This window comes from Octopus bimaculoides, chromosome 13 (assembly GCF_046866305.1).
Source record: "Octopus bimaculoides isolate indiv1 chromosome 13, ASM4686630v1, whole genome shotgun sequence".
Classification (NCBI taxonomy): Eukaryota; Metazoa; Mollusca; class Cephalopoda; order Octopoda; family Octopodidae; genus Octopus; species Octopus bimaculoides.
This window is the reverse complement of record NC_142940.1, coordinates 56,350,944-56,363,309: the sequence shown is the minus strand read 5'-3', so window position 1 is coordinate 56,363,309 and position 12,366 is coordinate 56,350,944. Positions and strand designations below refer to the sequence as shown.

At 33.9% G+C, this 12,366-nt stretch overlaps 1 protein-coding gene across 13 annotated transcripts in view; it reads left to right on the top strand.

Moving 5' to 3' along the window:
* Window positions 1-8,830, top strand: part of LOC106881557 (CDK5 and ABL1 enzyme substrate 1) — a 75,291-nt gene extending 66,461 nt beyond the window's left edge. For 12 of the 13 annotated variants that reach the window (XM_089362055.1, XM_089362052.1, XM_089362051.1 and 9 more), the window contains 5 exons: window positions 232-338; window positions 1,388-1,424; window positions 2,259-2,321; window positions 3,776-3,880; window positions 4,656-7,473. In XM_089362055.1, the coding sequence (XP_089218181.1) occupies window positions 232-338; window positions 1,388-1,424; window positions 2,259-2,321; window positions 3,776-3,880; window positions 4,656-4,796 (453 nt within the window). In that variant the 3' untranslated portion in view covers window positions 4,797-7,473. Of the gene's footprint in view, window positions 1-231; window positions 339-1,387; window positions 1,425-2,258; window positions 2,322-3,775; window positions 3,881-4,655 lie in introns of all 13 variants that reach the window. The other variant, XM_014931998.3, reaches the window with a different exon arrangement.
* The last annotated feature ends 3,536 nt before the right edge of the window (window positions 8,831-12,366 follow it).

Genomic DNA, 12,366 nt, shown 5'->3' with positions numbered 1-12,366 from the left:
ATCATCACATCAAACACCACACTACAATACCGTATCACATGGTACCACCAATATCACAATACATCATTATAATGATTAAGGGTAATAATGATGATATCCTTACATCAAATGTATCACCAATGCCATCATCATCATCATCATCATCATCATTATTGCATCATGTCTGTCATCCACTAAGCCATCACCATCATCAGTGTTCTATATTCACCTCCCCCTTGTCTTTTCGCACAGACTTCAATCATTGATTATGTGAAACCATCAAGCTTGAAGAAAGAACTAAATGAAAAGTTCCACAATCGTTTTCCTTTAATTCAGTTGACCCTCAGCAAGTTACGAAGGTGAGATGATATTTCATGTCTTTTATCTCCATTTCACTTCACTCTCTTTGTCTTATCCCACTTCCTGTCCACAGCCCCGTCTCTGTCTCATCAATCCCTGCCTCTGTCTTATTTCCTGTCTCTTTCATTACCCCATCCCCCACCACCACTGACTCTATTTCACTTTTTTATCTCCTCTCACCCTCTACCTTTACCTTAACCCTTATCTCTCACCATCTGTCTGTGTGTCATGTCCTATTATGTAAAGTTCACTCTTTTTTGTCTCCTCCTTCCTTTAATGATTAAAGCCAGAATTACCCTGACCACCAAAAGTATCAGCCCTCTTTCTTACTCTCCAATCTACAGGTGCATAATTAGAGTAGGGCCATTCACTCTAACCATTTTTGCGAGTCACATCTTTTCACAAATTCACTGGGAGGAAGCACTTCCCTCTCCACTCTCACTTTGCTTTCCAAGTGGAACTTACAAAAGTCAATGAGAGCTTGACCAAAAAGGAAGGTGTCACCTTAATTCTTCATTGACCGGATTCAGGTGGTTAGGACGATGGCTTGGAAGAATCAGTGGAGCATGAAACAAATTGCTTTGAAGTATTCCTTCCAGCTTTTTACCTTCTGAATTCAAATCCCACGAAGGCCAACTTTACCTTTCATTCCTCCAGGGTCGATAAGGTAAAGTTAAGTATACATTCAACTGATGTCTCTGATTGAAATGGGTATGATACCCAGGGTACCTTAGCCACCCAGGAGATTTGCAATGCAGACAGCAGCACAGAATGTGGCAGCAGAGAGGTATCCAGGAGCAGTAGCATAGCTAGTGGGGCAAGTCGATGTCTGCTGTATAAGCTTGTATAGGTTTGTAAGCCCGCAGGCAGGTGTCAAGAGCAGCCCCTGGCAGCACACTCTACAGCTACACCACTGGCCAGGCCCCTTAAACTGTAAGAAGTTAAGGACCAAAACACATGCATGGAGGCAGGGGACTTCTCTGATAACTTTCTGCCATTCACCACCCCCCAGATTTTCTTACTATTGTTGTATTTGTTTATTTTGCAGTTTGAAGAAACAGATGAAAATAATAGCACACACCAAAGTAAGTAATATTTTCACTGAGTCCATCAACAAATCATCACTGTTTTAACTGAATGTTTGGATATAATACCATAATTTAAGCTTCAGATTTTGACAAATTTCCCATTTTAACAGAAAATGTAAACAATTGCCATTATTTTAATTGAATGCTTAGATAGATTACTATTATTTTAACTGAAGGTTTTAACACATTATTTCTGTTCTAGTTGAAGATTTGGACAACATACTAGTTTTAACTGAAGATTTAACCTAATTACAACGGTTTTAACTGAGGTTTTAATCCAGTGGTTTTCAACTGGGGTCCATTTGGCCCTTGGAGGTTCATATGGCCCTGGGTTGGGGGGGTCCACATAAGATTTTGTTGTGAAATAAACTTGTTATACTTTTAGAGTACACAAAATAATTTTAACAGTTTTTTATACAGTTCCTAGTAATATTTAATTATAAAAATATGATAGGTGTCTTCAGACATCAAATGGCCATGAGGGTCTTCTGCCCCATTCCCCCAAGTAAAATAGGAATCAGAAGGGGTTCATAGGTAAAAATAAAATGGTTGAGAACCACTGATTTGACCAAATTACAACTGTTTCTAGTTATATTAATGCAGTTTTAGCTGGGAATGTAGATGATTAGCTGTTTTAGCTGAATATTTAGTCTCCTTGTTGCTGTTTTAACTAAAGATTTAGACATTATCTAAACGCTGCCTGGAGATTTAATTAGATTACCATTAAAGTCTTGTCTCCACCAGGTAGAAACATTGAATTGAAAGTCTGATAAAACATCTTATGTTTATTTCTACACTGAATTATTTTTTCCATTTGTTGTTATTCTTTAGTGTAATGCTGATATGTGGGTTGTGGCCCAAGCATACGTCTTCTTTGAAAAACTCATTCTAAAAGTAAGTTCAGATTTCTTCTTTCTTTCATTTTAATTTTTATTTTATGTATATATATATATATAGATATATGCACACACACACACACACATATATATTTCATTTTTCTGAACATGAGAAGTAGCAACATTTTAAATTTCTGTTGAATTACAATTCAAGCCTCCTCCTCCTTCTCCTCCTCCACATCATCATTATTATACTGAGTCCAAATCTTGTCAAGGCCACCTTTGCTTTCATCCTTTTCCAGGGTTGATAAAATAAAGTATCAGTTTAATATAATGGACTGACTCCCTCTCCCCTCAGAATTGCTGGCCTTGTCCTAAATTAAGAACAATTGTTATTATTATTATTATTATTATTATCATTATTGTTGTTGTTGTTGGAAAATAACCAGCCTGAACAAATATCTCAAGGCATATTGCCTGATGCTCTGAGTTCAAATATTGCCAAGGTCAGGCTTGATGTAATATGATTCATGTTACTGACCGAATCCCCTCCCCTCAAAACTGATGGCTTTGTACTTAAATTAGAAAAAGAGTTACTGTTGTCATTGTTGGAGCATCGAGCAAAATGCCTTGCAGTATTTCTTCTGCTTATTGGCATTTTGTCTGTCTTCACATTCTGAGTTCAAATTCCAACAAAGTTGACTTTGCCTTTCATCCTTTCAGGGTCAATAAAATAAATGTCAGCTGAACACTGGGTTCAATGTAATCAATTATCCCCCTACCCCAAAATTATAGGGGTAGGGGGATAGAAATTTTGTGCCCATGATAGAAAGGATTATTATTATTATTATTATTATTATGAAGGTGGTAAAATCATTAGTGCATTGACCAAAATGCTGAGTGGTATGTTCTGAGTTCAAATTCTACCAAGGTCAACTTTGCCTCTCAGTCTTTCGAGGTTGATAAAATAAGCACCAGTTGAGTACTAAGGTCAATGTAATTGACATACACTTCCCCCTAAAATTGCTGGCCTTGTGCCAATATTTGAAACCATTATTACCTCTGCCTTAGTGAAGGCGGAGGTATTGTTTTCAGTTGTGTTTGTCTGTTTGCTTGTCCATGGACAACATATCTCAAGAACTGCTGGATGGATTCAGATGAAACTTTCAGAGATGTTTGGCCTCGTGACTGGCATGAAATTATCAGATTTTGAGATCAATCCAGAACCAGACAAGGATTCTGGATTATTTTTCTGTTTTTTTTTCTTACTTAATTTGTGAGAGCGGTTGGGTTCATTTTTTTAGTATTCTCGTTTGTGAGAGCAGTCGAGTTTATTTCAGATATTCTCATTTTAAAAATCATCTCCGGCTAATTGTTGAGAGAACGTTGGTATTGCCTTGGTGGAGGTTTGCTCTGAGTGCTCTTGTTATTATTATTATCATCATTATTATTATTGTTATTATTATTATTATTATTATAACAACAACAACTGTATTTTTATCTTCTCTACAGCATTTCATCAACAAACAGAATCGAAAGTTGTGTGCTGGAGTGTGTCTTTTGCTTTCCGCCAAATTAAATGATGTCAAAGGAGCTGATGTGTCAAAGCTGATTCAAGTTAGTCTCAATTTCATATCCCTTTGTCATGTATATAGATAATTTACCTTGTCTGATATATATAAATATCATTTTACTATATCTGGGGTTTATAAATAACTGTACCATGTTTGATATATATAACACTGCACCATGTCTGATGTATATATAAGTGTACTTTGTCTTGTGTGTATATATAAGTGTATCTTGTTTGATGTATATATACACACACACACACACACACACATATATATATATATATATATATATATATATATATATATATATATATAATCATAAATATATAGGGATTAGCAGTATCCTGCTTCTCCAACATACTGAGAATTCAGAAATAGCAGCCAAAGAACTACTGATTCCAAAACTACAAATTTTTCTCTAATTGATAGCGATATTTATGGTACACACAGAACAAAAAACAGAAGAGAAGAGTAAAGAAACAAACCTGCCTTTAGTTAATTTGGTACGACGTTTCACGGTTAAGGGTATGAATTACCCCATTCCGATCTTCAGCCAAATATTCTAATATATATATATATATATAGGTAGAGAGCTGGCAGAATCGTTAGTATGCTGAACAATATGCTTAGCGGCATTTCGTCCATCTTTACGTTCTGAGTTCAACTGTGCCTTTCATCCTTTCAAGGTCAATAAATTAAGTACCAGTTGAACACTGGGGTTGATGAAATCGACTAGTCCCCTCCCCCCAAAATTTCAGGCCTTGTGCCTTTAGTAGAAAAGATTATAATTTTTAATTAATTTGCTTTTCTCGTTTCAGCAACTGGAAGATGACTTTCGAATACACAGAAAGGAACTGTTAGCATTTGAGTTTGTGTGTCTAGTTATGCTTCAGTTTTCTCTCCATTCTCCAGACATGGAAATCTACCCACACTACCAACGTCTGCTCTATAATTCTTGACCCCGGCTCTCCCCAAGCAAATACCTACTTTCCAATGTTCCTAGCACTGGAATGCCTGCATTTGCTTTGGTACTTCTGTTATTCATTGCTATTATTTATATTCAGAACATTTGTCTTCCTCAACCTGTGGACCAAATGACTGATGTTTCTTTCCCATTCTTTCTCTTACTTAGCTTTTCTACACCAACATTGCTTTCTTTTACCAACATACCTCAACTAAGGATTAATTAGTATTGCTAACAGCTGTTAATTTGGTATTTTTAATTCCTTCAACGTCAGTCCATTAACTTTCTCTAAAGTATGTTTTTCTTGTTTTATTACAATTTGTTTACTTTTTAACAAAAAATTTATTGTTGATTTTGAGGGATTTTTTTTTGTTTTGTTTTCTTTATTTTGTTTTGATTTTTCACTTTTCAAAAAAGAATTGGTTGATTTTTTTTTAGTTTTGTTTAGGTTCTCTAAGATTGCTTTAGATTTTGATATTCATTTTTGTAAGTTGAGAAAACATATTCCAGAGATACATTCCATTGTCAAGTTGTGGAATATCTGCTGGAATTATTTCTCCATTTTAATTAATTAACAGAGAGAAGGAAGTAATGAACAAAAGTAAAAGAGGTGGAAAGAAACAAAAACATTTTACCAAATACATTTCTAGAACTTTCTTACTGATAATTTTTGATTTAATGACTGTATGTTCTGGAGGAGTGTATGTCCTGGAAGGGTTGTATATCTTGAGGTGTGTATGCTCGGTAGGTTTATTACTGGAGGTGTGATTACCTTCATGGAGGTATGTTTTATGCATGTATATTCTGAAGGTGTATGCATTGGTGGTGTGCATTTTGCAGGTGTATATGTTGAAAGATGTATGCTTTGGAGAAAAGCTTTGTTTCGTAGATATTGTGTGTATTTATCTATACACACACAACAGTGTGTATATTTTCAGCAAGTGTGTTTTCCCTTGTTTGTTATATTTGAATCAACACAACAACTAACTATCATTAACAAAACAGTTAATTACTTCAATCATCGATCTATTTATTTATATAGCAGCCGTCTCTTACCTCTACAAATATCCACATTCACTGTAACCCCATGTCTCTGTGTAACAGGTTGGTTTTTCATGTGGCTTGTCCAATCTCATTCACCCAGGTTGACCCACAAACCTTCCTTTTTTATGTTGTCGTCTGTTTCTGGGGTGGGTTAAGGGTGGATAATCCAATTTGATTCACTCAAATTCATTATGCCTGCTCTCTACATATATATATATATATGATAATGTTGTTTTTTTGTGTAATTGGAGTGAATTAAGAGTGAAAGGGTTCAGTGCTCATTCATTGCCTTTCTTTACATTTGCATGACATCATCTATAATCTCACAACTAACATGTTCCAAGGGAGAACTCAGCAAAATGGTCAGCATTGTTTTTTGTTTGGTTTCTTTTCTTTGAATAACTCAGTTATTTTGCAAGGAAATAACTGAGTTATTCCACAAACTTTCTCCTCCTTATTGAAATTTTATGACTTTAATGACCCAACGAATGAAGCTTCAATAAGGTAGAGGTGAGGGTCGGTAGGATGTTGAAGCATTTTGTTGTATGTCCAGACTGTTTCTGCTTTATTATTGCAAATGGTAATGTTAATAATTTTTTTGACAAAAAAAACAACCCTCTGCTTTAATTAATATTGTGATTGCCATTATTGTTTATCTTCAATTAACATTGAGAAAAATAAAAAACAATCCAATATTCAAAACAAGAATATGAAATGAGATACAATTCAACATGGCTGCTGTTGCTACTTTTCTGAATCTGTCTTGTCAACATGTTTGTGTTGTTGTGTTGTTTTTTAGCCAACTATTTACTGTGATATTTTCTCTCTTCCTCTGTCCAAACTGACTTCCCTTCACATCTTCACACCACATTTCTTCTGTCCGTCATTTCAATATTGTGTCTCTCAGTAGATTTTTAAATCATTTTGTGAAAGTTTGGTTTATGCTTAATATTTTTTTTTTTTAACTTTTGTCTTTAATTGTGATTCCACATTATTTCCTATTCTGATATTCAACAGGGAGGAATAAAAATTATACTAAACTCCTTTTTTTATATGATTTTTAAATCCCAGTTTTTCTTTGTAATTTCAGTAGTAAATAAAACATTTCATCTGTTAACATTATATACATACATACATATATATATGAGTGTATATATACATACATACACTATTTAACCACCCCTATACATATATTTATACAGACTATATTATATTGACAAACAACATTATATTCCTATACACTAAAGTTTATGTTTACAGCAATTAGGTTTCTCAAGTTGTCATCCACCTAGGTATAAAAATAGGAACTAATATTGCTCTAACTTTAGTGATCAGATACAAACTGGTACTTTCAGGATGATATGATCATTTTTAGTTTTGAGTTTATATGTATGTAGTATGTGCATATATGATGGACTCTCATGTTGTTAGACAACATATAGGGGGGGTTCAAAAATTTCTTACCAAACAACCGCACAGATGATTTGTTTGTAGTGATCAAATGTTTGTGTAGACATAAGCTCACTCCCTCCATCAGATCGACATTACCTGTACATGTGCAAGTGGGTGCCACATGTCAGATGTCGAAATGAAGCACTTTGCTAAAGAACACAACACAACGCCTGGTCTGGGAATCGAACCCACAATCTCGCAGTCATGAGTGCAGCACTTTGACCACCAAGCCATGCGCCTTCACATTTGTGCATATATATATCTCACTATCATCAGATGTTGTTATACATCACTGGTCACAATGCGCTTTGCATTGCTTTTAGCTTTCAAATGATGCCACCTTGCTGGTTAGGCGAACAGGCCAACATTCCTCCCAATAGGAAAACTGTTCCATCACAGGGTTGACCATTTACAGTTGAGTAGACTGGACCAATGGAAATGAAATGTTTTGCTCAAGAACACAATGTGTCGCCAACTCCAGGAATTGAAACCACAATCTAGTAATCATGAATGCAACATCCTAACCACTAGGCCACACACCTTCATATATATATATATATATATATAGACACAAAAATAAACATACACACACACATTATATATATATACATACACATGTATATGTGTGTGTGTGCATGCTCACTTATGTGTGAGTGTGTGTGTATACACATTCACATGCATGCGTGTGTATGTATGTACACATACTTTATTTTATACATGTGTATACTATTCACTCATTTATGAAAATAACACATTTAAACAACATCCAAACTGAACTAATGTCTCAACAAGACAAGTCCACAGAGTCAGTATTTCATTTCTGAATGTTTTTTTGTTTTTTTTAATGGAAACTAAAATTATCAGCCATTATGAATTTTTTACCAAAGACTCAAAGATCATTCTAGATGCAATCTCAACCAAAGATGGAATCACATTTACCATTTTGTTTGTCTTTGTCTCTCCAATCTGCTCATGTGAATGTAAAGTATTTGACTGTCGGGGGGGGGGGGGGATAATGTGTGTGTCAGTGTAAGAGAGAGAGAGAGAAATAGTAAGAATGTGTGTGTGTGTGTTAAAATATAGCATTCTGAGAGTCAATTGAGGTAGTTTTTTTTTTGTACTGTGTAGTTGTTGCTTTATTTTGAATCATGTCTTCTGAATTCTAAATCCTTTTCATCTTCAATCATTGATTTTTGACCTTATTATTATTAAGAAACCATTATTATTTAATCATTTTCTACTACAGATCATCTACACATCTAATTTTTTTTTTTAACTTGCCATTAAAATTTCATGTAATGATTTTACAATGTACAATTATATACATCCAGTTGCAACAGATGTTGCTACATATATATAACACATACAATTGAAAATTTTTAATACAAAAAGTCTTTCAAATTTTTTCTATGAAACTTTCAAATTTAATTCAGCAGTAAATCACAGAGTTACCACTTTAGAATTAATTGAACTGTGCTCTTAATTAAATTTTGTTTATCGTTAACTATAAATAAATGGCTTTTATTTAAAAAAGTCTTGCATTCTTAATTTCAAATTCTTCAGAATTAGTAAAGCAGTTTAATGGAAGATTAATCATGTGTAGAGTTTAAATATTCCATTGTTTCTTCTGTTCTGTGCCATTTTTTAAAAAATAATTTCTATTGACCAAAACTAACTCAAAACTGTTCAGAAGTTGTTTCCCAATCAATCAAGGTATTTTGGTATCTGGAATAGTAACAGAGTATTTACTACATAATTAAGACTACATTTTTTAAAGATATTAAACCAACTAATTAAATGTAATTTCAACAGTTATTTATACATTGTCTTTGGAAAACAATTCATTTTTGATATGTTTGATTTCTAGAAATGATGAAGAATTATTTGCTCCAATGTTTTTTCTAATTAATTTGATGCAGTTAAAGGAACAAACTTGCCAGATATTGAGATTCCAATACCTTTCTTTAAGTCTTTAAATGTGGGCTGAAGCCACAGTAAAGATTACAGGCGGGATTACTTATTTCTATCTCTCTCTCTTGCACACACACACACATATATATATATATATATATATATATATATATATCTCAAATGAATGACAAAAGAATAGAAGTGACATAATCACATTCATTGGCTTAGTGATTTCTACTATAAGAATCTCTGATGAAGCCATGTCACATTGTTACTCAGTTCTCCTTTGGATGTACAGTTCCTTATAGCAAAAACAGCTGTAAGCCAATGAATGCGATTATATAATTCCTGTTCTACTGTGAACCATTCATTAAATTTTGTATTATGGTAAATCTGTACTTACCGTCTAGTTCTTATACGAGTCTGGAGGTGAGGATATCAGTGAATCCATCCTACCTCATCACTGGAGCTTAGTTCTAACAACTGGTTATTGATCCTGCTATATTTAACTGAACTAGCTTTCATGTTTTCCTGGTGAAGTAATATTCAGCTACTTCAGTGTACCATTTCTGTAGATGATCCATCAGTGGGATCACAATGAATTAGTTTCAACTTGGCTGTCTTTAGATATTGTAGAATACCAGGTAGTGGTATGTATGATAAAAATATAGTTTCTCAAGTAGGTTCACTGTATTTTCAAGCTATCAGAATTCTTCTTTGCTTCTTCCTGTAAGGAAAAAAAATCATAAAAAGATCCCTACCCCTTCTCGTAAAAACCTTGTAATCTCTGATTTTATTCCAGGTTTACATAGAAACCTCTTTATTCCTTTTTTTTTTTTTCTTAAAAAACAGTCATATTTATATTTTAAATGTTCCTCCTCTTCTTTTTCTTGAAAATTAAACATATCTTGTCGGTTATATTTTATGATTCCTATTTAATAATTACTGTAGTGGATGTGTACCAATTAGTCCCTCCTCTTGTGTTATACAAAACAGGAACTCTGTTGGGTTGTCAGAATAATTATCTTAACACCACACACACACTTACACACACTGTTTGCCATTACCTGGACTTATTAACAAACCTGATCTCACTATATCCAATGCAAATATGAACACTTCCTACTGACATTTGTAATCTGAGTGAAAATGTTCAACAAATGAAAATTGACAAAGATTTTAAGTCATCAGGATATTCTTCACCATTTAGTTGTTGTCCTTCTGTCTATGGATGAAAGTCCTTCAGAATATTACTGACAATTTGTTTCCCATGGAAACACATGTACACTCATAAATTATATAATTAAAATAGACTTACATGTCTACATAGAATTACAGACATGTGCAAATTATACATATATGTCCACACACAAACACAAAACAAATATATATGCTTAATAATTAAAAAAAACAACACTAGTGAACACTATGATGAATATTTTAAGACATTATTGATGTATCAGAAGTATTTAGGATTAAGAACTTAAACACCATCACAGCTTTTTTTCCTTCTCCTATTCAAATAAACTCCAATGTGATCAAATGTTTTGTTATTGTGGGGACTTTTTTTCCTCCCCCTAAATGAACTACAAGTGTTTGATATATTCATATATTGTAAATGTTTCTATCAATTTAATATGCCTTTGGCAGATCTAGACACAATCTAATTAGACTTTGCTTTTCGCCGTTGTAAATGGCAGTACTAGACAACAAGCTAAAAGATTTGTTTACTGCCTTAGTTAAATCCTAGAATATTCTATCATTGTATCCAAATTAGAGTATAGTCTACGTTTCTGAAGACTCACTACCTCCTTTACTTGTGACTAAAATACTAAACATTTGTCAGTGACTGGTTTCAAACCAGTTCATAATTCATAATATACCAGTGACTGTGGGCCTTAGATTGCTGGTAAAAATTTTTTTTTGGTTTTATGATGCCAGCATTGATGTCTGTAATGTTAATAGTTTTACATATTACATATTAAAATACATTTCAATTAATCCAAGTCTTAAATATTCTCTTTTTAACAAAAAAACAATTTCTTTCACTTTTTCACATTTTATACATACATGTCTGTCCCCCCACTTTACTAAGACACCACCTACCACCCACCCCTCAGTAAAATGTCTTCAGTTGTGTATTTTAAGTTCTCTTTTTTGTATGTTACAGTGATTTAATGTAAATCATTATTCTCCCCCCCCCCCCATCTAACCTCTACACAAAAACCAACTAAACAAAGACATTTTAACAAATAAAAAACAGTTTACTCTTTTCTCTGGTAGTTTTGTTGTCTGTTATGTACATACACACATTATATATAAATAAAGGTGAGTGTATGTAATATTCCTTTCTTTCAGTCATCAAACTATGGCCATACTGGGTCACCATCTTGAATTTTAGTCGACTAAATCAACCCCAGCACTTATTTTTTGTATAAGCCTGACTCTTATATCAGTGTTTTTTGCCACACCACTAAGTTACGGGGATATAAACACACCAACACCAGTGGTCGAGTGGGAACAAACACAGACACATACATATATATGATGGGCTTCTTTCAGTTTCCATCTACCACATCTACTCACAAGGCTTTGGTCAGCTTGAGGCTATAGACGACATGTATCCAAGGTGCCACACTGTGGGATTGAATCTGGAGCCATGCAGTTGGGAAGCAAACTTCTAACCACACAGCCATACCTGTATCGTCAATTGACATTCATTTTTCCATGTTAGCATCACTTGGACAGTTTGACAGGAACTGGCAAGCCAGAGAATATCTCCAAAACCATCTTTGCTGTAAGGTGGTGAGCTGGCAGAAACGTTAGCATGCCTGGTAAAATGATAGGCAGTATCTTGTCTGTCTTTACATTTTGAGTTCAAATTCTGCTGAGGTCGACTTTGCCTTTCGTCCTTTCGGGGTCGATAAGTACCAGTTGTGTACTAGAGTCAATCTAATTAACTGGCCTGCTCTTCAAAAAATCTGGGCCTTGTGTCTTGAGTAGAAAAGAATATTTTGGTCGTTTCTAAAACTAGTGTTGATGATTAAAAAATAACTAAATATTATGAGAAAAAATTGTGCATCAGCATGGCCGCAGCTCTAAGCTGCAACTATATAAAAAGAAATTTTTTTTTTAAATATCTTATCTCTAACTGGTTT